The following is a 27,917-nucleotide window of genomic DNA, read 5'->3' on the forward strand; positions in this document are numbered from 1 at the left end:
TTTTCTCCAAGAACATACATATGTACATATATACACGGCATTAATTGTTATAATGCCCTGAATCCTAAGCATAGATTTTCCTTTCTTATTCTTAACAAATAAGAACATTTCTTTTTGGTTAGGAAAACAATTAGTCTCTTTCATTTTTTTCTTCTGCAATTTCCTTTTTCTGATTGCATCTAACTAGAATGACTTAATTTAGGTAAGATTTTGATGCTGAATTTCCATTTATGGGGGATAGCCACTTGCATCACATACTTTATATTACACTTTAAAATTAAATTAAAACAGAAAATAAAATGGAACTATCTCTTAAGTTATTTTAACCTAACAGAATAAGGTAATGTTTGTCACCAATTAAACACTTTTATGAAAACAAGACTGTTATAAAACAATTAAATCTTGAAAATGCATTATTCCCTAGGAGAGAAAACCCAGAGGAAATTCTGCTTATTAAAACTGCAATTTTAAAACAAAAGATTGTCTAGAAAGACAAATTATTTCCTAATATCAGTTAAGCATATTCTAAACAAGTCATATCTATAACAGATTGAATTCAACATTTTTCTCAACTCATTTATCTAATTCAGTCACCTTGATTATAGCTTCACAGATTATGATTCTGAAACAATTGTAATAAAACTATTAAAATAAAGATATAATTTAGTTATCCTATACAAAAATAAAAATAAAATAGAAATCCATTATAAATTTAAATAGTAAATTTAAAAGAGCAATTAGGATATTAAATCACAAATAATTTATTCTTCTGTTAAGAGTTGATGCAATACAATTTTAAATAGCAATGAAGTACACAGTGGTGGAAAATTGGCACTGAATCTATAAGCATGTTATTCATATCAATGATCTCCACATTTTCAGTTCAAAACCTGATTTTAATTAACTGACATAAAAATATTCTCTATTTAGGATTATGGAGGAATGTATTTTTATGCCTTAATTCAGGGACTTCCTGCTATTTTCCTATCAAAATATACCAATACACGACTGATTTTATTAGCAAATTTTCAAATATCTGTCTGAATGCATGTATGCTTCTGCAACACAAAATTCAATAATGCGCCTCAAATATAATAGGAGGGTCTTCCCTGCTGAATCTGTTTTTGCTCTCAATAGCAAATTTCTTTAATGTGGGATTGGTCAGAGTTTAAAGTTTATAAGGAAACTGACATTAAAAAAAACACATTAAAATTTACTTTTGGTCTCTTAATAACCAATACAAACATGGACATATACACAATTGTATTCTCTCTTAAAGATATTCACTCTTGAATGAGAAAGTTTAGACAAGTTTTACAAAAGCTGCTATACTATCTTTGTTACATAGTAATTATTGTACTACAAGTTAAATACACTTGTGAAATAAAATACATGTCAACCTATCTATAATTTTTTTATAAATACTTTGTAAATTTAAGTCAGGCTAAATGAACACTTTTTCAAAGTCATTGCTACTGCAATCAAAAAAAGATCACAGCTCTTATTTGAAACTATTACAAGGCCATTAAAAATTTGTATTGTTTTGGGTTATTGGAAGAAAAGGTAAAATGAACCGCCACTGGTACAACCATTTTACAGGTTTCCACCAAGTATTTTAAAATTACTTTATATAGACATGTTATATGTTCCATGATAATTCCATCATTTCAGTAGTTGGGATGCAGTCTTCATATCAGGATCTGTCAAATACATGGTTGGCTTCTCATCCAACACTGAGGCCAGCATACACACCCACAAATTTCTCATATCGCAGTTTGTATTTCTTCTCTACTTGGGTTTCTGACCTTGCCAGTTTGTAGTGTACTATCTTGCATATTCCACATGAAAAAAACATAATATATAAAATATTGCTGCTGTAAAAATTTTTCCCTTACTCTTACAAAAGAATCTCTGGAAAAATACTAAATTCCCTTAACCTTCATAAACATACAGTGATGCTCACATACTTCAGTCTGTAACTCTTTGATATATAGTTCTAAACTCATTGCAAATTGTTTGTGAGTGTATTTTCTGTCCAATATTGCCATCTAGAGTACAGATGTATTTTTTTCCATAAGGACAATTACATTTGTTTATAATTAGCTGAGAAAAGCTAACCTAGATAGGCAATATACTCCAATACAACCATTTATTAACAAGGCAAGGTTGTCATTTTCTTTCTAAAATTAGAAGCAATTGAAGATTTTCTTCAAAAGATGTTGACAATGCCGAAGAGGCGATGAGGCTGCTAACAGGTACTGCTTATTAAAATTAGGTTTTCACTGCTGGTAATTTCCATACTGCCCCTATAAATAAATTGAAAAAGGAGGATAATTAAGTAAAGGGCAAAAAACTAAAAGTAAAACACATACATTCTTAGCACTGATTTCTTTAAAATAGGGTTATTTCTTATTTCAAATGTGAAGACAGACGGTGGAATTATACTTTCAGCAGTATATTGGTATTTGATTTCAGTGGCGACTATTCAAAAATAATTCTATAATTCCATTGTTTAGTTTTTTGGATCCCGGAAATGTTTCTTAAAACATATCTTGCCTTGAATATAAAAAAATGAATATTAAAAATTACAAAAAAAAAAAGAGTTTCCAAAACAGTTTTTTAGAAATCATTGTAAATACAAAATACATTTGTTCTTTGTGTTTGTTTTTTAATTTTAGTATGGAAGTATAACTTTGTTCAAGGATAGATTTTTATCTCTGCCAAATCACATATTTACAAATGTTATGGTAATTTAAAAATAGAAGAAGTTTGGAACTGTCCTCAGTTAAAATAAATAGCATAAACAATATTAGATTATGCCACCATTATATACAGCCCATTATTACCAACACAGTATTCTCTTGGTACAGGAATATTTTTTAGCATCAATCTATATATTACTAATATTCTTACTGTATGTTTGTAACCTTAAATTGGGCAAAACTGGAAGGTACAGAGCAGTATCTATTGAACCAAGGTAATCCAAATGGACAAATTTACAGAAAACTGGGACCATGTTCCTCCTATAAGAATGAAATTTCAAAAAGTTGTGGACACTTCAACATTCCTGTGCTTTCTAACTACACTTCTCAGAAAACTATAGGTTGCATGATGGGAGAAGCTTTCTTTCTTGCCTTCTGCAATAAGCTGGCAACAAGGCCAACATGATTGGTTGCTTTGGAACTCGGATGCTGGCTTGCGAGGTAGACTGGCTGCGGGTGAGTTGATGGCTGAGCCCTTTTTCTCTCTGGAAGGAGGGGGCCTTTGGGGACTTGTCAGGATGGGGAGCAAGATTGCAGTTTTCCCTGCAGTCCAGACTCTTTGTTCCTCCTCCTCTCAGCAAAGTGGCAGGCAGTTCCACGGGTCAGTCAAGGAGGAGTGATTTCTGATGCTCCCTACCAAATTTCCGTAAGTAACATTAATAGGCAGGAAGCTGGAAATCGCTCCCACTCCCACTGGCTTTTTGCCGATTCATGGTAATTTTGTTTCTCTGTTTAGATAAGGAATTATCTCTGAAGGGATAACCCACTGGACTGGGGTACTATTATCTAGAAATGATATGCAGAAAAATAAAACAGCTGAAATCCACCTCTTGTATCTTTTTGCTTTCTGGTCTGAAAAGACTGAAAGACAAAAGGTAAATTTTTGGACACAACATTGGTATTTATTATTTTGTTTTTGTATTACTTTGGTCCTTTAGGAGCCAAGAAGAATGATAAAAAGTATATATGTGTCAGAAATACTTAATATAAACTATTAGATAAAATATTTTTAAAGAAACAGTACCAAACAGGAAAGTACAATTAAAATGTTTTTTTTTAAATATTATGGTGAGTTATAAATATAATTTGATTGTGCTAGTTGGTTGCTCCCTGTCACCCATGCATTTCTCTATGCTGGTTTGTTTAAAGCTTACTTTAGTCCTGCATAAGGGCAGTGTAGTGGCTCAGTGGTTAAGATTCTGGACTTGTTGGCTGGAAAGGTTTGAGACCCAAGATCCACATGATGGAGTGAGCTCCCGTCCTCACCCAGGCACCTGCCAACTTAGCAGTTTGAAGCATGCAAATGCGAGTAGATAGATAAATACCACTTCAGTGGGAAATGATGATCACATGACCGCAGAAATGTCTTCGGACAGTGCTAACTCAATGGCCTTGAAATGGAGATGAACACCATCCCCTATAGTCAGCAACGACTAGCAAAGTAAAATCTGCAGGGATCCTTTACTCCTGCATGCAGCTTTTGCCCACAGCTAACAGTGAGATAAACCAAAAGTAAATTATGAATCATATAAGCCAGGGCTGTCAAATTCGTGGCCTGTGGGATGCGTCATGTGCTAGTCACGGCCACGCCCATTTTAGCAAAGGGGGGAAAAAGTCCCGATAAGTCATGTGATGCCACAGTTTGACACCCCTGATATAAACAGTGATGGAAGCAGATGGCACTATCAACAATCTTTTCTATTACTAATCTTTGCTTTAGGCCCATTACAATTCATCAACCAATGCAGATGAATAGGAATGTCTATTAGCTCGGAAGACTGATTCTAGTGTTCAGTTAGTTACCTGAAAAGTAAAGAGAACTTGCACAATGGTATATGTTTAATGCTTAATTTTACCTTTTATTTAAAATGGTTTCAGATGAAATGCTTAAATATTCATATAGGGTAGCATTTGAATTTGAATTTGAATTTGAACAGTAAAACTTGAAACACATTCAAAAATATGTACTGTATTTTTCAGACTATAAAATGCTCTGGACTATAAGATGCACCTAGCTTTTGGGGAGGAAAACAAGAAAAAAAGATCTGCCTCTGCCTCCCTATCTGGTATTCATCTGGCCTGTTTGCTGCGGCCCATTCACTGTAGCCGCCCATTCACCGTGGCCTGTTTGCCACTGACGCCGCCACCTGTTCGCCGCCACCCATTCTAGAACAGCTGATCGGCGCCGCACAAAACTCCCTTCCCCCGCCGCAATATTCACTGTAAAAGATCTACTTTTGGGGGGAAGTGTGTCTTATACTCCGAAAAATACGGGAACTCTAAAAACTGTACCTGGTCATATCCATAAGGCCTTTGTTGTGGAGGCTGGGGAGGGCCAGGCTGCGTAGGTCTATATCCTCCATATTGTTGACCTTGTCCTTGAGGATAATTGGAATACTGAGGTCCTGGAGCACTTTGGGAAGGACCTACAATATTTTGTACAGAAATTCTAGCAATTCAGACATTAAAAACACAACTTTTTATATTTTTATTTTTCTAGGTAAGGACCTTCAATCAAAATTTTAATACATTTATATTTTCCCACTTGAGGTCCAAAGTACTTATCTCTCTTGATTTACAAATATGATCAATAGGCTTGGCTTAATGAGGCCAAATTACACACAAATAAGTTTACAGCAAAATTATCAATATCTTTAAACTATCAGAACAACTGTTTTCTTTTAAGAACCTTATTTTTGCTTTTTTGAAAGAATAGGGATTTAAATGTGTGGAATCATGTAAAAACATTATTTTCAAAACTGTAGTGAAACGTTTTTGCTAAAATTGATGGAAAGAAATTAAATATTTTGATGTCTCCCCTAAGACTCTGTGGGATCCAACTTAATTAAAAGGCCTATGAATTATCTAAAAACCATTAAGAAAACTGTCTTGTCTAATCAATATTATTTATGTAGATGGAACCTTACCTCAATTTAATCCAAGGGGGATGTATTTATATAACACTGTTGTCACAGAATATTCTACTTGTACTATACTTGCAAAAATATTATATATTACTCACATATTCAATATTTTAAGTCAAATATAGCTATATTGATCTTCCACAGCAGAAAGGAAAACAATAAAGCTAGGGAAGAATGGGAATGAAATTGCCAAGGCTACTAGCACTTGCCCAGAATACTTGCATACTGGCAAGTACAAAAATCTGGAGACAGAATGATAAGTGGAAAACTTGGGCACAAATAACTAAGAGTTTGATTTATACAAATTTCTTCTGCTTGATTATTCCATACTTAATTTCTCCATATTGCATACACCTCTCCTATATCGATAATCCTGGATTTACAACCATTTCTTTAATGACCAAAGTTACAATGGCACTGAAATAAGTTGAGTTATAACAGCTTTTCACATTTACAACTGTTGCAGTATCCCTGTGGTCGTGCGATCAAAGTTCGGGCGCTTGGCAACTAGCATATATTTATGATGGCTGCAGTGTCCTGGGGTCATGTGATCACCTTTTGGCAAAAAAATCAATGGGGAAACCAGATACACTTAACAACCATATTAAGAACTTAATGAATTCAGTAATTCACTAAAGAACTGTGGCAAGCAAGATCGTAAAATGGTGAAAAGGCACTTAATTTTCTTGCTAAGCAAAGGAAATTTTGGGCTCAATTGTGATTGTAAGTCAAGGACTACCTGTATTCCAGGAAAACATTTCAAGGTTTTAAAAGTACCAAGAAAAAGCACAATCATTAAGATTTGCATGTTGTAAAATATTGGAATTCATTTTAGGAGGCAGTAGTGATAGCAATGTGCCAGAATTGGTTGATGAAAGACTAACTTGGGTTCCCATGTTTTTCCCCTTCAACAATAACAAAGAAATCGGAAATACTGAAATTATTTTGAAATTATTCAGAATTCTCTCTTATAGGTGCATTCCAGAACAATGATAGTTTAATCTATGGTTAGTGAATGTGCCATGAATTTCCCTTTGATACAATCTTGACATGGTAATTATTTAGCTAATAGTCTCAAGGACAGATTTAACAGATTTCCTGAAGCCTTAAAATAAATATTTTCCATGTAGCCACTATGGAAAAAAAGAGGGAAGGGAGACATACCTTTTATTTAAAACTGAAACAACCATACTGTTTGATGAGGGCAATCCCAGGTGTTGTCTTAACCCCAATGCATACCCAATTCATTCAGTGAGAAGTGGAGGGAGCCCCAAGTAAGAAATGTGAAATGCTGCTGAGGGCAGAAGCCAGGGGAGAAACTGAGAGAGCTGATTCTTTTTTAGAGGAATTCCTCTAATTCCTCTTTAGAACTCTATTTTGCATACACGCAGAAATGTTTTACTATTTTACAAATATATAGGTTATTAGTAAATTGACATTTAAAGGACCAAAACAAAACTATGGCATCTAACTAAAACAATGAATACCAACCACTGCTACTACTGCATGTGTTTGTGTATGTCTTTCATTAATACAGGGAACTAAGAGTATAAACAAAGGTTGACCAAAGCTGTGCTTGATACTCAAGATTCCCTACACAAGTGTATCCTCTTGCTTACCATAACCTTGCTGTTGTCCAGGATAACCCTGCTGACCTGGATATTGTTGCTGTTGATAGCCTGGTTGTTGAGGTGGGGCTTGGTATGCATCTTGCTGTTGGCCATACTGAGCGTTACCTGAAATAGGAAATAAGCAAAAACAGTTAAATGCTGTTTCTTCTGCATGCATGGTTTTTTTAAAGATGCACAGCAAACACCACAAAAAACAAAATGAAAATGCAGATTTATATCAAAAACTAAGAAAACAAAGAAAACAAACCAAAACAGAAGATATTCAGCCAAGCTGCAGTTAAAGCCAAATTTGCAAGGCTAAACTGCAGTATTTTCACATCTCTGCCAAACGAGTATTACTTTTACTGGAACGTGATGTCATGACTTGATAAGGCCATGACTATGCTAAACAAACAAAAAAAAAGACAAAATTAAAGACAGCTACAGAGCACAAACTAGCTACACAAATCAGCAAGCTGTTTCCTAGTGGCACTATATTTGTATGTGTACATACACACAAAATATAAACTGGACCAATGAGTTTATGTTTAAATAAAAATATTATTGAAAAAACAACTAATAGTGTTATAATAATTTTACTGCTGTTAGAATGACAAACTTAAAATTGTAAGTTTAGATGTTTGCAAGAAACTAGTTCCCTGCAATTCTTAACAGCCAGCAACTAAAACACTACAAGAGCTTTGCATGGGCAGGAAACAAGTTAATGTTGTGCAAGACATGTTTGCTCTTTTGTGGAAGGGGAGAGGAAAAGGAATGTATGTGCGCATGTGTGTGTGAAGGTATATAGATACCTCCTTCGTAGTAATGTTGTGAGGAATCCTCATAAGGCCTATCGTAGCCTTGTTCAGGATACGACGGTTGCTGATAACCGTAATCACTATGACCTACATCAATTCGACAAGAGACAGGAAGAAACGTTAATGGCCTCTGAGTGAAAACCCTATGAATATTTCATTTTACTGAAAAATCAGTGTCAGCTGGAAATACATTAAAAAAAAACCTTCAAATTAAATTAGAAGGATTCACCAATAGGACAGGATTTCCTTTCTTACTGAATGAACATGTGACAGGAGGTAAAAAAATCAGCTAATGAAGTAGTTTTAGTAACATCACAGCAAGGAATGGTCTTACAGCTTCTGGTAAAGGTAAAAAAATTGTTTTTTTATGAGATCATTTATGCTTTACACATGTAAAGAATTATTTAATTACAATGAACAAAGAATTCAATTACCATACTTTGCTGAACACCTGTTCTATTCATCTTCAATTCAAAAATGTATGCTATTAAAAGCAATGTGAACTATAATATATAATGTTCAATAAACTTTTCAATAACCTTTATATGATTTTACATGACATATTTATTAAATACCAATAAATTATCTAAAATCTAATTAAAAAGGAAAAAAGAAAAATGAGGCTATCCTATACATACAAATATAACCAAGTAAATGCTACAATCTACCAATAGGATCTGCTTGACATTTTCATTCACATCAGATACTTCTGCCTGTAAGAATCTAGTTCATATGCACTATTGAAAACAATAATGGCTTTTTAAAAAAATGCTTATCTTTAAAGCCTATTCTAAAGTATTTTGTTTTTTATTTTTTGTGGTAGACAAATTTAATTCAGCTTCTCAAAGAAAGGGCTATTTATAAACAACATTTTATACTCATACATTATGTGTTGTACCTATTTCAAATACAACAGAGTTCGCAAGTGCAAAAAGTATGCCCCAGAGAGTACCTAGGGCTTGCCAACATTCCTTTTATAGTCCCCAAACTCTCTCAGACTGAGTGGCACTGTAAACTTGGGACTTAATGTACATTTCAAGGGCTTTGAGAGTAAAAATAGCTGCCTTAACTGATGCAGATCCTTAAAGTAGCCATTTTATCTCTTAAAATCCCCAACCCTGCCTTCAACAGCCCAGTGCCTTCTTACGTTTGGAATTAGACCTTGACAAAGTTTGTTACGATCTCTGAAGTGACACAAGTTGTGTAACCTTGCCTCAACTTACCTAGCTGCAAATAAACCTTAGGATACTTTTTACAATTATTTAAGCAACATCTTAAGATGATTAAATTTATGTTGTTACATTTTACTTTGTACATAAAACAGTCAGACAGAATCCACTATGTGTTTTAAAAATGATTAACAAGAATTTAAAGATATTTTCTATGCAACTTATCTTACCGTAATCTTACATAGCACAAAATAGATTTTAGGTTGGTCCAGCAAAAGGTGTTCGAAACCGATTTCATGATATACAAATTAAGTAAACTATAAGCATGGGGATCACCAGTGGTAAATAGGTTGTTTAAAACTTAGCAAAAATAATTCGGGAATATTTATTTTTCTCAGAAAGTAAAATTAATTTGAAACAAATATTTGCAATAAATAGTCTACTATCCACCATGAATTTTAATACATAAAAAGTGTCACTCTATCTCTTACAACTGCAACCCATATCTATTCAGTTTGTAATTAATCATACTATTTAAATATATAAATTAAAAATTTGAATTCTTAAGCAAAAAGTCTCATCATTCATATATTTTCAGGATATACAAAGAATCAGTTTTCTAACTGTGTTGTAATGCTTTTCAGGTAATATATTTCAAAAACTCTGTGTAATTTCCAGAATCTTATAGGGGGAAAACTATTATATATTTTTCACAAAAATGTGGTTTACTGGGTTAAAGTATTTGGATTGGGAAATCTAGATAATGAACGACACTCAGCTACATACATTTATTATGTAATTTAGGGCCAATCATTCTGTCTCAGTCGTATCTATAGGTTTACAAAACAGGAGGCAGTGCTTTGTATGCTACTTCAAGCCTCAGAATGAAAAGTGGGGTTAAACATCTTATAAATAAATAAATAAATTTGGTGTAAACAATTGTGCCACTTTTTTTAAAAATATGCAGAAAAAATATACTTTTGAAAGACCATTTCTGCTTTGAGGATTTTAGGATGAAATCTATTTTAGCAGACAAGTTTCTGTTAAATCTTACTTTAAACAACTTTCTATAAGTGAAGTACTATTATAAACAGATATATTACATAACCACTATCTGTGTGGGGAAAAAACTTGAACAGCAAAATGAGGGACTTATTATAAAAATTGTATTGTGGTACTTGAGTTAAACTACAAATGTTTTGAGAAAGCAATAAATTAATATTATTCTTTGGATTTTCAAACTATGGAACTTGAAAACGTTGATAAATAAAATTATTCTAGTGATTAACAACTAAAACTTTGCTCAACCAGTGATTTTATGTATGTATCACTAATAATGGGCAGGTATATAAAATGGGAAAGTTAACATTATGAGAGATTACCATCAGGGTAATATTGCTGGTTCATGCCTTCTGGAGGACCCTGTCCACCATGACTGTATTGGTCCCCATAATAGTCTTCCTGGCCTGAGTACTGCTGTGGTGGGCCTGAAAAACCACAACCAGTCAATATGTAAATAATTTATTTTTTTCTGTTAACACGCTCACTAATTTCTCAGTGTAATTTGAGCAACCCTCTCACCTACAGATTTCCCCCACCCATAGCATTGTGTTTCAGAAAGTTTACTTAATGCTTTGTGTTTAATACATGTACGTATTGTAGAGAGCACCTTGACTGTATAATATACTAAATGTGAATTTACATTTCACAAAGCATATAGACAATATATATTTAAGCTGACCTCCGAGGCAGAAATACAGATTTCAACATTTATTGGCAAGGCTGTCATTAGTTTAGTCTCAATTTATTTGGAGGGAAATGTAATATGACACATTTGACAACGGCTAGATGTCATGATGCTTATAGCAAGCAAAATTTGCCTCAAACACTGAGACAAAGGAGGCTTCTATGCCTGCAACATCTAAGAGAAACTGGATGGATAGTGTAAAAAAAGTGTTCAACTTTTAAACCTTACCTTGCTGTGGAGGTCTATATGGAGGAATCTGCCTCTGTCCCATCATATGGTTTCCTTGATTAACTTGGCTTATCATTCCCATTGGTGGCTGTTGTCCCTGATAATGTTGTGCCCCTCCCTGGGGTATATTATACTGTTGAGATGGCGGTTGCTGGTGCATCATTGGACCTACAATGAGAAGAAATACAGTAATGTTTAAGGATTTTTTTCCCCAATTCTGTAATATTAATTTCTCTAAATAGCACCCAGATTTATATTTTAATCGGTCCTGAAAATATGCCATAGGCATGAAAAATGCATATAATCTACCAATCTATAATCACAAGTATCTTTTCTTTTATTAATAAACGAGTCATTTGTATGTATCCCAAGCTACCCTCATACAGACGTAAATACATACACACAGGTGTGTTTTTATAACCTCTTATTTAATAAATGCATTTTGTAGGCACATTCAAGATGTATGAAAAATGTTTAGTCTGTATAGATCAAGTAAAAATCCTGAAATTTTTGTTCTTATTTTATGACAAAGAGAAATATTATGGCATATAACAGGGGTATCAAACTGGTAGCCCGCAGGCCGGATGTGTAACGTGCAGGCTATGCCCAGCCCAACTCCGTAAAGGCAAAAAAATGTCACAATATGTCATGTGATGCGATCAAGTTTGACACTTGTGGCATAGAATATTCATAAGAATCACTGGATTTTTATCTCAATGCTTCAGTGCTTTGTATATGCTTAGTAACTAATACTCCAGTTGTTCACTCTGCTTTTCACAACTTTTTACTTACCTAAACTGATCACTGTTTTAGTGTCCTTTGGACCAAATATAAGTATTATCCTATGAAGCATAATTGTTTGGGAAGAAACCTTTTGAAAATCCATTGTGTCCAACATAACATTCAATTTATGTTGTATAATAGCTGTGTCACTCTATGCCTTAATTCAAGGCATTCATAATTTTTATAATTAAATTAAAATTTATAAATTAATTTATAAATTAATTAAATTAAATTAAATAATCATATTTCATAAAAATTCAGAGTGCAAAAAAATGGACATCAGACCTCAATCAAGTTCTCTCATTTCCTTACTTTTTTTTTTTTTTTAAATTTAATTTATATGCCGCCCTTTTCCGGAGACTCAGGGCGGCTTACAGTGCGTTAAGCCAATAGCCTTCATACTTTTGTATATTTTATACAAAGTCAGCTTATTGCCCCCACAAACTGGGTCCTCAATTTACCTACCTTAGAAAGGATGGAAGGCTGAGTCAACCTTGAGCCTGGCAAGATTCGAACTTACTTTAATTGCAGACAGCTGGTGTTAAATTACAGTGCTTTTTAGTCTGCAGAGCTATCCAGGCTCCTATACTTGCCATATTTACAATTGTGTGCAGAATTATTCGGGGGGCGGGGGCGCCCCGATAAAAGTGAGAAAAAAGAAACTTTTAAAACTTTGTTCTATAACATGTACAAGGGATTGTTCTATAACATGTACAAGGGACTGTTGTCAAAAATTCAATTGTACGTAGTGTATATCTATTAATAACATTTATATCTCAGAAGTTTACAATCATCCCAGTGAAAACCACCAATATCAAAATAAAGCCCCAAGGAGCCAGCAAAGAGATCATAAAAGGAATGATTGCTCAGATACGAAGTAACCAGAGAGAAAGCCCTCTTTGTCATAACCACCAGTAAAGCTTCTGATAAGAACAGATGTAGACTTTTTCTGAGCATTCAGGAACTCTTGCAAAGGATATGCTAGCCTTTTAGGGCACTAATAAGTAAAACGTAGTGATAAAGAATCACCTTTTTTTCCCCTCGACTGTAAAGGCTAACTTATTAACAGTGATGAGTGAAATCAATGCAAATAAACACCCTTTTTAGAAATAATTTTAATAATTTAAGAATTTTAAAGCATTGCCTCTTGTGATAAATCTACTTTTAGCGGAAGGCCAACAATCTGTTTCTTTACCTTGATTTGGCGGCATATTTATATTTGGTCTGGGACCATAGCTGGCCATAGGTTGTCCTTGGCTTATTGTCATCTGACTCTGTCCAGGTATACTTTGTGAAGATGGCACTGAATGATTATAGGCTCCCATTGACCCATGATTATTTGAAGGTATACTCATGGAGTTGTTTGTCATGCTAAGTTGGCTTGGTCCAGGTCCCTGTATTGGCATATGATTAGGTCCTTTGAAAGAAAAAGAAAAAATGAAAAGTATCTTTAAAATAAATAATAAAAACTAAAAAATATTTCATACTTCAAAAATGTCATAATCGTAATAAATTTTCAATCCAACACCTGTTACCTACAATAGTAATACAGTAATATAACAGCAATGGTTCTCCTTACATAATAGGTCCATTCTAAAAAGTAGTAAATTTATACAAATGGATAGTATATCTATTTTGAGGTTTTAAAACTGCTTAGAACACGCCAGAAAAAGTGTACTACACTGCAACTGCAATAATACAGATAATTTATGACTACAGGTCATAAATATACATCTAATAATTTTTATATTGAATGTTTTCATTTTCACTGTCTTTGCATTATATTATTAGCTGGGGACACTGTGAACATCTCAATTGCCCTAATCAGGTTAGGAAACAAAAAAATAGTCTTTAGTTAATAGTTTGATATTTTAATTTTGACTCATATCCTATTGTCTTCCAAGGTTTGGAACTTGTGGTCTGCCAGCACCATATAGCATGACAACTGGCAAAGAATTATGACAAAATACCTGAAGAATATTTGACTGCTTACTCTGAAACTTTAATATCCAATACTATGTTCTCATATATTCACTGCACTAGACTACTTTAACAATTTTGAAAGCGTTTCAAGCTCAAAACGACCCCATTTTGAGATCAAACTCAAAAGAGAGCTATTTATGTCAAAAACATCTCGCTTAACAATAAAAGTTTGTTTCTGGAAGAAATAGAATTGGATTATGCTAGCGAGGCTGTTATTTTGAAGTGCAAATTAGTGATAGAGATGGTCTTCACCTAACCTTTTGTTCAGCGACCATTGGAAGTTACAATGGCACTGAACAATGACAGTGTTATTACTTTGAAGACACTGTTCTTTGCAGTGCCGCCACGGTCATATGATCAAATTTTTGGTGAGTGAAAGCCTGCTTGCATTTATTTTCACAGCATGTGCCTCAATTCCACTGAATAGCCTATCTCCCCGCCCCTGCCAACATCTCTGTCTGTTTGGCTGCTCTCAACTCCATCGCTGTCTCCAGCTGCTGAGAAGATGCATACAGCCAAAGTAGCTCCTGGCCGTTTGTGAGGTCGTCTGCCAGGCACACGTCAGCAGCAGCCGAAGAAAGATGACGTAGAAGGTCAGCTGGGTTATCAGCAAAGTGCAGGGCAGTCAAAAGGATAGAATGGGAGGAGACAGGCAGGTGGGGGATTGAAGGTGAGGTGGAAGATCCTCAGTTAACGATAGTATGCTTGTAGCCTAGCAAATGCAACCAGGACTACCAAAACTATTTTCACTAAGTGATGCAGTCATGTCATGTTTCACCTAATGAACATTTAGCTTAGTGATGAAAATTCTGGTCTCAACTAGCAATAGCACTTAAGACTTATATACCGCTTCGCAGTGCTTTACAGCTCCCTCTAAGCAGTTTACAGAGTCAGCATATTGCCCCAACAATTTGGGTACTCATTTTACCCACCTCAGAAGGATGGAAGGCTGAGTCAACCTTGAGCCTGGTGAGACTCGATCAGCCAAACTGCTGGCAGCTGGTGATCAGCAGAAGTAACTATACTCTAACCACCGCAGCTCTGTAATTAAGATTGTTAAATGAGGTCTACCTTTATTTCTATACTAAATTTGTAAGAGCTAACTTGAATGAAATCAAAGTGTGGATCAGAGATTATGGCAAATCAGAATTAATTTAAATTAGTGAACAAGTCAGAAAAATCAGAAAAAAATAAATACAATAATCAGTAATTTGCTAGTTTGTTTTTGGATTGCATCCCTTTACAAAGTGATAATATTGCAAGTAAGAATAACAGAAAGCAGTGCAAAAGTATTTTAAAGTTTCAGAGGTATGATTTCAGCTACATATTTTATACTATGCATGTCATCTTATAATTGGTAAAACTTATAATTGGTAAATTATAATATATATAACTATATAAATGACTATACAGAATAACTTAAATTAGCTGTTTTGTTGACATGACAAGCATACAGCCTTTCTTGCTTCTACATATGTTTCTTGGCCTCACAGAGATTAAAATTACATGAATTTATTTTTCTTTGCATGTGTTTTAAACTGGATGTACATAGACTATGTTGAGACTAAAATATTCATTTTGGGCTTGAAAAGAATGATAACCGATAGAAATCTGGGGCTCATTAGCTGGAAATGAACATGAATTAGTCTTTCCATATTACAAGAAATGTTAAGTCAATTTACTCAGAAGACTCACTATGATTGAGAATTTATTATTCTAAAACTATGCTTAGATTTACAGCCTAGCTATTTAATTTGCTGTTGGAATTTTAAAGGAATTCTGATGACAGCTTAAGGAAATAAAACAGAGTTAAGAGCATGGTGATATGAAATAACTTGAATAAATATGATAAAAGAAACTTAGAAGAAACTTTAAAAAAGAACCAAATCCAATACCAGAGCATTTTAATAAACATCCTGAGAAACTGTCTTTCAACAAGATTCTACCTTGTCTGAAAAATCTATGCTTAAAAAGCAATTTATAGGTATAGTAAAATATAGACCGCTATGAAAAAACACCAATAGCTTATACCTCTTTATTCTCTTAAAAACACTGTTTTAAGGTCTGAAATAATTCTTCTAAAATATTTTTCACATGAACTCCCCAAAGAATAGCTTGTCATTTCCATCTGTTTTGTCATGCAGAAGATTAGTAGAAAAATAACTCAGAAAGATAATCAAAATTTTACTAAGTTCATTTCCTCTTTATCAAACTAATTTAACAATAATTATTTTAAATAATTTATTCCAATGAGAATGCATTCATCCATAAGTCAGTATCTTTCTTTGGCAAGCCTTCTAATGACTCTATACTGTATGGTTTCAGGCACACTAAATTTAGCTGGTTCTATTCAAAGGAATGCCCAGGGGCAGTCTGATAAACATAGAATACAGGTCACGTAACTCTGTAACTAACAAACTCTAAGAGAACTTGTACTCAAGAGCATTCAAAGTAGTTTTGTCATCAACAATCTTCAATCCCTTGAGCACACATGTTGTTTCAGTTGCTGAGCAACCTGGTGTTAATATCTCTAGAAGAAAAACTTACCAGGCATCTGGCCGTTCATCTGGTTCTGCATGTGTGGAGCAGGAGGGCCCCCACCTACCATACCATCTGAACTCATACTGTGAGTACGTGGAGGTGGGGGAGGGCCACTCTGATTCATTCCTCCAGGACCCATTGGCATATTCTGTGTGGGCGGCTGAAAAGTAATTTAGTAAAAAAGGTTATAATCCAGCAAATATACAGCGTATCTTCACATACTTATCTACAACTATATCATGGTCCTTGTTTTTTTAACTTACTTCTATTCTGTTTTACATGGCTTTGAAGAACAGTGCTATGTTTCTGAATGACTGTGCCCTCACAATTCACTCAATGATTATTTAACTGGTAGCTTCAATCATTGTGTCTCCTTTTTATTAAATATGCTTCAAGGGACGAAAGACTGATCTTTTTATTTATTTATCAAATTTATAGAGCCACCTGATTCCATAAATGACTCTGGTTGCATACAATAATGAGGAACGAACGACACCATCTGGACAGAATAATAAGCATACTACTTAGCATACACATTCACCTACCCTAAGCCCAAGACCTAAAGAAAACACCATGATCTTAAAGACTGAACAAGGGCAAGTTAGGGGCTATACAAATCTTGGGAGGGTGGGGGTGGGAGCTGTTCCAGAAGGCAGGTGCTGTGACAAAGAAGACTCACTTCCTGGTTCCTGTCAGATGTTACTCCTGCATGCCAACTCTGTCTATTTGTGCAGGACAGGCAAAAACTACCAGAGACAGATGGTCTGTTGGATAGCCCGGCACTATGCCATTAAGCAACACATATAAAAGAATACAGGTAGTCCTCAATTTACGACCACAATTGAGCCCAAAATTTATGTTGCTAAGTAAGAAATTTGTTAGGTGACTTTTGCCCCATTTTATGACTTTTCTTGCCAAATTTGTTAACTGAATCACTGCAGTTGTTAAATTAGTAACACGGTTGTTAAGTGAATTGACTTTGATTGTCAGAAGTTTGCAAAAGTGGGACACTGCAATGTCATAAATGTTAGTTATCAAACATCCGGATATAAATCATGTGACCATGGGGACAGTCATAAGTTGTAACTTCAAAGTGTTGACCACACTGCAACGGTCATCAGTTGTAACTTCAAAGTGTTACTAAAATAGACTGGTGTAAGTCGAGGACTACCTGTACTTATCCCTGGCAACAGCTTTCTTTAGTATAACATTAAAGAAGTAACAAGAGAAAATTTGAGTAAGTCCAAAATCTTATAGTATCAAACAAAACCATCAGATATGGTAAAGTGTATTCTAGGAGAGTTTAATATAAAGAGATAAATTTTAGGGATTAAAGATTTTGTTAAGAGTTTCATCAAACTTCCAAAGCCCAATCCAACTTTCTATAAATATCTCTCCCATTTGAGAGGAAAGACTCTTATATTCAAGAAGCATAAATGAAGTTGTTAAATAAAAGAGGATGATTTCTGAGGTTATATATTTGTAAATGATAAAATATGTCACCTTCATATTACCCTACAGGTTCTCAATAGCCAATATAATATTACTTTTTTAGTATTAAAATTGAGAAGTTACCGTATTAGTTAACTGTTACAATTAAAAGTACACCACTAGAGATAGAATACTGATATCATTCCAATTTACTGCTACTTCACAGTAAACAATTAGAACAATTACAGAAAATACAAAACAAGTACAAGAAGCCTAAACCTTTTCTTCTTCTTCCTTTTATACTCATATAATACTGTTCAATCAGAATTCATCTTGATTTATTTAATATGAAAGTACTGCAAAAGATTCAAGGTTTCTTCACCAAAAATCAAATGTTTTTGAGTTGAAATAACTGCCTGCTTTACAAAAAGAATTAACTCAGAATTGAGGCTTCATAAGTATAAGGCTTTAAATTTTATCTTACAGGAAAAAAGGTTTGCCAAAGAAAGGTTGAAAGCTATTATACTATATAATATTCAAGTGCAAACATAGTATTTTTAACATTAAAAATGGTAATTGCTTCTTACCGTTAGAGAGGACAGTAAAGCGCTGTGAAGTGGTATATAAATTTAAGTGCTATTGCTATTCGACCCAGTATCTAAGTTTCACAACTTTTTCCTGTAAAATCAAATTTAATACCTTATGAAGCCTCAATTTTGAGTTAATTCTTTTTGTAAAACATTTGATTTTTGATGAAGAAACCTTGAATCTTTTGCAGATTCATATCATTATTACTATTATTACAGTTCTTTGATGGTCGAGTCTATCTTCTGTTGACCAAAATGTATGATTGCTGGTATCACTCCTGGTTGCTGAAGATGAAATTGACAAGAAAGGAGTATACAATAGCAATATCCTGGCATAAAACTGGGGGAAGTATTCTGTACCATACAGACTTTAACAGCAACACTTCCTGAGGTCAAGATGTATCATCTGCATATTGATGATATCTGACCTCACCAGATACAAACTCTGAAACTCAAATGGGGCAGGAAAATCTAACAGGCCCTTTTTTTCCATTAAGTGGGGTAACACCAGCCAGTCAAAAAGCAATCTGAGAATCATCAGACTATGGCAATGAATTTTGAAGAACCAATGACAATGTACTTCAAAACCACAGCACTTTGCAACTGCCCCAAAACAAAAATGGGAAAACCCTGTAATACTGATGAATTCATTCTACTCAGTTCTAAAGCAGCCTTAAATGGTAAAACAGGTATTTAAACTGCAAATCCCTGATTGTTGTTTGAAATGACCTCACAGAAAGGACTTTATATTCCACAGGGATCACTGCCCAGAAATGTAGATAGTAGAAATCTATCCAGTTGTAATATTATTAAAATATATATATCTTCCCTATAAATTAGGTTCAAACACTACATTACAATACAAGTTATATAATTCCTTTAATAAGCAGAGCGACACTTTCTATAATTCTGCTTTTCTAATATAAGATTAACAATTTCTCTACACTGACCTTTTTTATATACCTTTGGAAATAATACATTTTATTAAAATAATGTTCACAGACTTCAACATAAATTATTTCTCATAGAAAGTAATAATGAAATCATCCCAAACATTCAACATTTGAATTTAGGAACATTTGCTAATGAACTAAGTATTTTAATATATGACCATTAAATATTTAAATAAAAACAAAAGATCTGATTAAATTCATATAACAATTGGATAAGATCTTCTTGAATGTTCAAGAGGTACCTGGAATTAAAACATTCCAAATGAAAAAAATTATAAGGATCTAATACAAAGATGGATATAATACTCAAATATATATCTAAATATGCATGAGGTTTAATAATATAATTCTACTTATGAATAATATAATTCTACTTATGAGGTTTAATAATATAATTCTACTTATGAATTCTACTTATAATATACAATACTCAAGAATTACTAAACCATAACCATTTGGATTATAGCACTTTTCTGTGCAATATATCTTTGTTTCTCAGAGAATGCAATTGGTTTTTTGCATGGTACTTACTGGTGGCAATATAGATTGCATGTTTTGATTGGAGTCTGCTATTGTGGCTAAGTAGACCAGATTTGTATGCAACAGCTGTTGATACCTAATTTTAAACAAAAAAAAAAAAGTTAAAAAAATTCCTGTAAGATTATTTTTCACTAACATATAGGTTATAGTACTTGTATATTTCTGTAATTTTCAACTGTATAATTGGAGAAAAGTACAGCAATGATAAAATATTTCAATAATTACTATCAACAAGGTAAATTGAGGATAACAGACTATTTTTGTTATTACTGGTAAAGCTTATTTCAAAGTATGATCTTTTATATTTAAATGACTCACTACCAGCCTTGAGGTAAATTATTCTATATAAATATTTTCCATATTTTTGTTCAGAGGACTGAGAAGCATGGTTGACAAACATACCTAAACCATAAGATAACTGTTTGAGGGAATAAACTGAATATACAGTATGCGCATATATCACAGTGGCTTGATTCATACATAAAGTCATGGCTTGGAAACCATACTGTTTGAATTTTCCCATCCAAGTCAGAAATAAAGGACATTTTGGCTTAGTATAATGTTGATTTTGAATAGTGAGATCCTATCAAGGTAGCTTTTTCCCAGTGAACTCCTTCCCAAAGAGATCATCCTAACTTTAATCCCAGAAATCCCAACATATGGACATTAGTGAGACTTCTGAGAGTTGGAAAACACTTGGAAGTGGGCTACATTATGAAAAACAAGACTTTGAAAAGGAATGTGATGAAGCCTTTTCATACTTACCCCGAGGCCTGTTCTGCTTTCCTCTAAGCTTATAGAGGAATACTTCTATTCTGATTTGTCTACTGAACCATTCTTCTTCATACTTCCATGTTACAAAACTAATTCAGTGACAAGTTGCCATAAATATATTATTGCCAACAGCTTGATACAATGACTGTGTACAGGTAGTCCTTGACTTAACCACCATTAATTTAGCGACTGTTTGAAGCTACAATGGCACTGAAAAAGTGACTTATGACCATTTTTACACTTACATCCCAATGGTCACATGGTCAAAATTCAAACACTGACAATGGGCATGTATTTATGACAGTTGTGATCAATGTGATCGTGATTTGTAATTTTCCCAGCCAGCTTCCAACAAGCAAAGTCAATGAGAGAAACCCAGAATCATTTAATGACTGAATTATTCACATGCAGCTTCAGTGATTCACTGACAACTGTGACAAAAAAGGTAGTAAAATGCAGCAAAGCTCACTTAACTGTCTTACTTAGCAGTAGAAAGTTTGGGCTTAATTTTGGTTGTAAGTTGAGGACTACCTATAATTAGAAACGGATTCATATTTTTCCAAATACCTATTATGCACTATAAGTAGTACTTGCTTAACAACCATTTGAAGTTATGATGGCTTCATAAGAAGTGTAAAGCATTTTTGACCATTACAAAATATAGCATACAGACCTCCATGGTCAAACTCAGTGCATGCCTGGACCTCAGCTGCCCAAAGCCAAGCAAGGACAGAGATTAAAGTTCCTTTCTCCCTGCATCCATTGAGCTCTCCATAGAAGCAGGCAGAGAGGGATTTTGAGCTTTGTGCCTGCTTGAATTTTATCAGCTAAGGTCCAGGCATACATGGAACTTAGGTCCTTTTCTTCCCACCTCTGTGGGGAGCATTGTGGAGGCAGAGGGAGAGAGATTTGAAGCTCTGTGCATGCTTGGATTTCAGCAATCAAGGTCTTGGCATGAACAGAGCTTAGTGTCCTTCTCTTGCCCTTGTGAAGCTCTCCGCAGAGGTGGGGAGAGGAGGACCCCAAGCTCCATGCTGCTTGTACCTCTGCAGCAGAAATCCAAGCATGAAGAAAGCCCCCAAATCACTCCCTCCCTCCCTATAACTTTGCAGGCATGGAGAGACTCTCTTTGCTTAACAACCTGTGATATCACATAACGACTGCAACAGGGAGTGTTGGAATCATAGTCAATGAGCAAAATGTCACAGGGATGTCTTGCTTAATGACAGCTTCATTGAACAACCAAGATTCCAGTCCAAACTGTGGTCATTAAGCAAGAACTACCTATAGCTTGGTCAACCCTTTTTATACAGCAGGAAAAAACTCTCTACCAAGCTTTCTAAAACTTGGAGATTGCCGTGATATATAGTAAATCAGAATTTTTTTTTATTAAAAAAGATATTCAAGGAAAATAATGGCACACTACTTCTGCGTGGTTAACATGAAAAGTGTGTGGACATATTCATATAGTCACTAGGAGTCCAGGCTGATATACTGAAGTTAACATTAACTTACTGAGAGCATTCCAAAGTTTTGCCTTTATTCTGGTAGTCCATTATACACTGAATCAGGTGATTATTTTCATCCAACATCTGAAATAACAGAACAGATTTTTAGAATGAGATAAACTAGTATTGACTGAGCTCTAACTGGTCGGTTTTACCTTAAATACAGATGTCAAGGCAAAGCTGCAAAAAAGCTGAACTTTGTCAACGTGTGTTGCTTAACAACTGTATTTAAACACCATTTTTGAAAGTTTGGCAAAAGACTGATTACTTCCCTACAGTTACTTGTGACAAGATTATAGCTAAACTGAAGTTATAACTTGTTGTTTTCCCCATTCTTATAAGATCATACATTTCAGCTTTGCAGTATTACTTTTTACCAAAAAACTCAAGTGATCAGAATGGTAAGAGAAAAATAACAGGGATGAACTCTTGCTCTGTTTCTTTGTTGTTCCGCCACACCTCTGCATACCTGCATGAACTTCTGTGACACAAAAATATAAAATCAGACCCTCAGTTGCATAAGAGTGCACCCAGAGTCGATGGGGGTAGGGTGGTGTACAAATGTAATCAACAATAATTGTAACACCATAGATTTAACAATTGTTGATAATAAAGCCAAAAGAGTTTGGACAGTAGACACTGCAAAGCAGAAAAGAAGAAACTAGAGAAAGTCACACAATACAAAAAATTGCAAATAGAAGTAGGACAACTGTGGCAAAAGAAAGCATTGGCATTGACAAAATCACCATCAGTCAATTGCAAGAAGTAGTTTTATTTGGAACAGTTTACAAACCTTTAATACATCAAACAACAAATACAGTGTTTGCCTATTACAGGTCCTTGGCAAGAACCGGAAAGGTCTCACTAAAAATGTCAAATTCAGACTAAATATCTGGCTGACTATGTAACTATTTATTTGTCTTGTTTATGTAATGTATATTGGAGGTGGTGACCCTTTGAGAGCTGTATGCAATGAAATTTCATTTTAATGTATGCTGATTAGTGTACATTTAAAGTGACAATAAAGTTATTCTAACTCTAACAATAAAACTACATCAAAAAAGATTCCCTTAGTTGTGTTATCCCTCCCGTTGTTATAGAGCTATAGTTTTACTTCTAGTTAAAAGATACAAAAATCAAACAATAGCCTTTCTAGATTTTTTTAACAATAAAAATTACTCCATCATACCGCAATCTCTCACATATCTAGCAATCATTTTGTATGAAAAACAACGAAGTCTCTTTCAAAGTAGATATTTAGCTTTGGGAAGAAAAATTAAGAATATCAGAATAGGATGAGTCACTTATACAAAATTAGAACTCAAAAAACTTCACTTAAATATGTACACGTTTGACAATAATCATTTTATACTACCTTCCTTGGCTACTCTTAAATAAATGACTTTTCTTGGTCAATCACATTTCATGGCTAGGTTTCAAGAAGAAAAATCCAAAGTTCTTCTAAGGCAGGGGTGTCAAGCTCGCGTCGTCATGGCGTCGTCACATGATGTATCGGGACTTTTTTCCCCTTTGCTAAACCCGGCAGGGGCAGGGGCAGCACGTGACGCAACCGGCCCGCAGGCCGTGAGTTTGATAGTTCTAAGGGGTATCAGTTGTTACAGACAAAACAGATTGATTTTAATAGATCTACTAAATTATATTACTTTAGTTATTTAAATCAGGGGTCTCCAACCTTGGCAACTTTAAGACTTGTGGACTTCAACTCCCAGAATTCCTCAGCAAAGCTGGCTGAGGAATTCTGGGAATTGAAGTCCACAAGTCTTAAAGTTGCCAAGGTTGGAGACCCCTCATGTAAAGCATCTTTTTATTTTCATTGTAAGTAGCTACAAGACTTCACTAGTAAATTAAAATTGCTTTCTTCAGCAAAAAGCAAAGCTATTTTTTTAATGGAAATCAAATCAATTAGTTATCAATATTTTTTGAACACTCAATATTTCACATTGATTTTAATTAAAAGTTAACCAACTTATAGTATAGTATACCAAAATTATAGTATATTATGGTAGGGAAGGAAGTATATGGTATCCTTCTGAATCAGTTTACAAGATGGGGTGGGCAGCATGGTGTCGTACTGGTTCACCTCTTTTCTTTAGGGGTTGGTTTCATTCTGGTGACTGGGAAGGTGAAGTTTGCCCTCCTACCTTATGATGTGGGGTGCCACAGGGTTTGGTATTTTCTCCCTCCTGTTCAGCATCTACACAAGGCTACTGGGTGAGCCCATCTGTCATCATGTGTTGATGACAGCATGCTGATGATACCCAATTATATATTTCTACTCCTGATAAATTAAGTGATATTGTGAATGTTTTATCCTGGTGTTTGGAGTCTGTGAAAAGTCTAGATGAGGAACAACAGTTTCAGTTGAATCATGACAAAACTGAGTGGCTCCAGATTTTGAACTTGACTGGTTTCCAGGACTATGCCATCTTTGGTGCTGGATGGGATTGCACTGTCCCACATAGGCGCAGCACACAATCTCCACAATCAACACAAAATCCACAAGCAATCAACAGGTGGCAGTCATGGCTAGGTGAGCTTTGGATCTGGTAGAGAAAGCATGTGGTGTATACAATCAGCTAGGGATCTTTTCGTGGGTTCCAGAAAACAGGCCTCTGCCATGGCACCCACCTGATGAACATTCTTCCCAAGATTAGTTTAGCTCCATCCCTTTGATATTCCAGAAGTCCCTCAAGACCTGGTTGTGTTAGCAAGCAGAGAGCTCCCAGGGAACTGGAGGCATTCTTCAATGGGTTCATTGATGAGCAGGCCATTCTTATCCTCTCTTTGCCTAGAGTTTGTAAATTTGTTTTTATATTTAGCTTTTAGTGTGGATTTTTACATTTTATTTTTATATTTGTTTTCTTGATTGATGTGTGACACCCAGAATCACTTTTTATGAGACAGGTGTCTATATGAATGTGATTAATGAATAAAGAAAGGAAGTAGTCTGATCAGAGATAAATGACTGGTCCAAGACTTCATATTTTTTAGCTTTTTTTTTTAGCTGCTATAGTTTGTGAACAATATCAGTGATCTCAGCCTTCCTTTATATTGTAACTTGCACCAACAAGAATTTCACATTTTTCTTTAAGGCTACATACAATATGAGCAGCTGTAATAACCAGATCCCCAGAGCAGTTTTTCTAGTCCTACAACTACAGAAAAATTTTTCAACAGTAGTTTTAAATCACAGAACTAGGTAAACGCTATTAACATTTTTCACAGGATTTAGCACAAATAATATACTCACCTTTTAACTACATCTTTTTGTCCGATAGACAATATTCAAAGAGAAACAAAAATACACACATTGTTGTCTGTTCTCTATCTTCCATCCTTTTTATATATATAGTGTATTGATCTTATGTTATGGTGACTAAGCTGCTTAACTTGCAACAAAAATACTTAAATACATCTTCAGATGAAAGTAGTGTAGTTCTTTAACCCTAAAGGTTTAAAACTAATCTTATCTTACCTATTTAATAAAAGTTTAATTAGGTGTCAGCAGGTGTAACACTGATCTTGGTTGGCCTTAAAATCCTGTTTTTCAAGCACTAGCTCACTCTCAGGTTCTTTGGAATCCAAAGATATATGAATTAGTATGATGCTGGCTCTTATTCTCATTACTTGTTTCACTAATAATTGGCAAGTTAACAATAATATGCTGTCATATATTGTCAGGAATGCCCCCATCAACAGCCCAAAACATTACCTGAGTTTCTTTTCTACTACATTTTAATTTACTTCTACTTTTTGTTTTAGGTATGTAGCTATGTTTACAAAGTATGCTAGTTATGGCTTGCACAACCTTGGTTTATCCAGTAACCAACTAGCTAATTCCCAACAATCCAAAATTCATGCTTTATGGATCACAACCACTGAATTCTGAAAATAAAATAAACTACAAACACGCAATGTGGTTTAGCATTCTGTGAAACCACAGCCTGTCTCACTAAAATCTTTTTCTACACTTCAAATCAGCCTTCCACCAACATGGTATCCAAGGTTGTATGCAAACTTCCAAAATCCATTCAGCCATTAAAAACAACTGAATTGCAATACAATCAGAAGACATGAAGAATATTGACTTCATGCCTGGTTTCTTCAACTAAGGTGCGGAGTTATATGGACTATTCCTAAAACCAGCAAAACAAGCTATATTATTACTGCAACATTAACAAGAGCTCCAGTCCCAAAGGGGTGCTTTTTCAAGAGGCAACTGGACTTTCTGGTTTTCCTTTGAAGACAGTTCACTTCTCATCCAAGCAGCTTCTTGGATGAGAAAGTAAACGTCTTCAAAAAAAAAAAAAAAACAAACCAGAAAGTCCAGTTGCCTCTTGAAAAAGCACCTTTGGGACAACCATGATCTGGATATCTGAGAATCTCCATAGACAAGAGCTCCAGTCATCTCACTATCTTCCAGAGGTCCCTTACAGGAGTCACAGTCACTCTCTTGATTTGGAGTTGGCCTAGGGGTCACTTGAATTTACAACTGAATTCCCTATTTCTATAGAAATTCCCTACTTCTATTTGGTTTACTCGCAGGCCATATTTTCCCTCGGTTTATTAAACCATGGTTTAACCAGTCTCCTTTAGAGTTTGAACTGCAAAGCTTGCTACACACAAGCCGGGATCGCACAACAGGTTAGACCACAACGGAGACGACTTTTCGTGTCATCCAAATACAGGCCCAAATTCTTATGTTTTCAGCACCCTTCGTCCCAAAGTCGTGACCCAAAGCCTCGAAACTCCCAGGAAGGCGACAGTGAGGGGTGAGAGAGAGAAAGAAGAAGAAGCTCGGCTTTAAATAAAGACTTGCACCCGACATCATTGCCAGGTCACGAGCGCCGGCCTCGGCCCATCTCCAGCTCAGCCCACGCGCAGGGAAGGACGGGGCAGAATCCCGACTCTCTCACTCCCCACCCCGCTTCTACACGGGGCGAAGCACCCGATTTTCCCCGGGCTAGGCCCGACAGCTCACCTTCTGGATGGCAGCCGGCGTTATCTCGCCTTTGCCCCGCTGCCGGGGGGCCGCAAACGCCACCGACATCTTGGGTCCCCGCCTGAAGACGCCTCAGCGCGCACGGTGGCTCCCTCCTCGACGCCTCTCGCGCAGCGGCGGCCAAGAAAATCTCCTCCACTTGAAGGAGGAAGCAGTTACCCGTTGGGCCGAGCCATTTCCTGCCTTAAAAAGCGGGGGTGGGGTGGGGGTGGGAGGGCCTGCTATGTTCACCAAATAGAACCGGCCAACGTGCTGTTTCATTCAACGCTTTGATAAATAGTTGTGGGGGTTTTTTTTTGCAAAGATTATTCTTTTTCATGAGGCAAGGCATTTCTAACAACGTTAGACATGAACGCGGTGCCCCCTACGATAATAGTACATTCCTACTACCCAACTTTCTCTGAGCGCTAGAGCTACGACAAATGCTACAGCTTGGCAGAAAAGGAGGGGGGGGAGAGATGTTCATCGTAGACTCATGTTTGTTCCCCGCTCTTCTCAGCGTTGGTTCAGTCCATTCTGTGCTGGGAGAGTGAGTC

The 27,917-nt window shown here is 35.2% G+C and overlaps 1 protein-coding gene across 4 annotated transcripts; it reads right to left on the bottom strand.

The window, feature by feature from the left end:
* Window positions 1-745: 745 nt before the first annotated feature.
* On the bottom strand, window positions 746-27,917 carry SS18 (SS18 subunit of BAF chromatin remodeling complex). Of its 4 annotated transcripts, XM_034429636.3 has the most exons (11): window positions 27,361-27,755; window positions 22,366-22,442; window positions 20,068-20,152; window positions 16,572-16,725; window positions 13,237-13,458; window positions 11,259-11,426; window positions 10,666-10,770; window positions 8,109-8,201; window positions 7,306-7,422; window positions 5,055-5,188; window positions 746-2,306 (listed from the first exon to the last, which is right to left on the bottom strand). In XM_034429636.3, exons 1-11 carry the CDS (start codon window positions 27,427-27,429, stop codon window positions 2,280-2,282), a joined length of 1,251 nt encoding a protein of 416 aa, XP_034285527.1. In that variant the 5' UTR covers window positions 27,430-27,755; the 3' UTR covers window positions 746-2,279. The 4 variants fall into 4 exon arrangements, with proteins under 4 accessions (XP_034285527.1, XP_034285528.1, XP_087746630.1 ...); XM_034429637.3 differs by lacking the exon at window positions 8,109-8,201 and having other exon boundaries at window positions 27,361-27,917; XM_087890504.1 differs by lacking the exon at window positions 10,666-10,770 and having other exon boundaries at window positions 27,361-27,567.

Source organism: Pantherophis guttatus, chromosome 3, assembly GCF_059756535.1.
Source record: "Pantherophis guttatus breed Tessera chromosome 3, ASM5975653v1, whole genome shotgun sequence".
Classification (NCBI taxonomy): domain Eukaryota; kingdom Metazoa; phylum Chordata; class Lepidosauria; order Squamata; family Colubridae; genus Pantherophis; species Pantherophis guttatus.

Coding starts and splice junctions, on each gene's coding strand:
- SS18 (XM_034429636.3), bottom strand. CDS start 27,429: ATGTCGGTGGCGTTTGCGGCCCCCCGGCAGCGGGGCAAAGGCGAGATA. Junction 8,202..10,665: donor CCAGCAATATTACCCTGATG/GTAATCTCTCAT, acceptor GAATTGATGTAG/GTCATAGTGATTACGGTTAT. Junction 5,189..7,305: donor TGGACAACAGCAAGGTTATG/GTAAGCAAGAGG, acceptor AAAATATTGTAG/GTCCTTCCCAAAGTGCTCCA.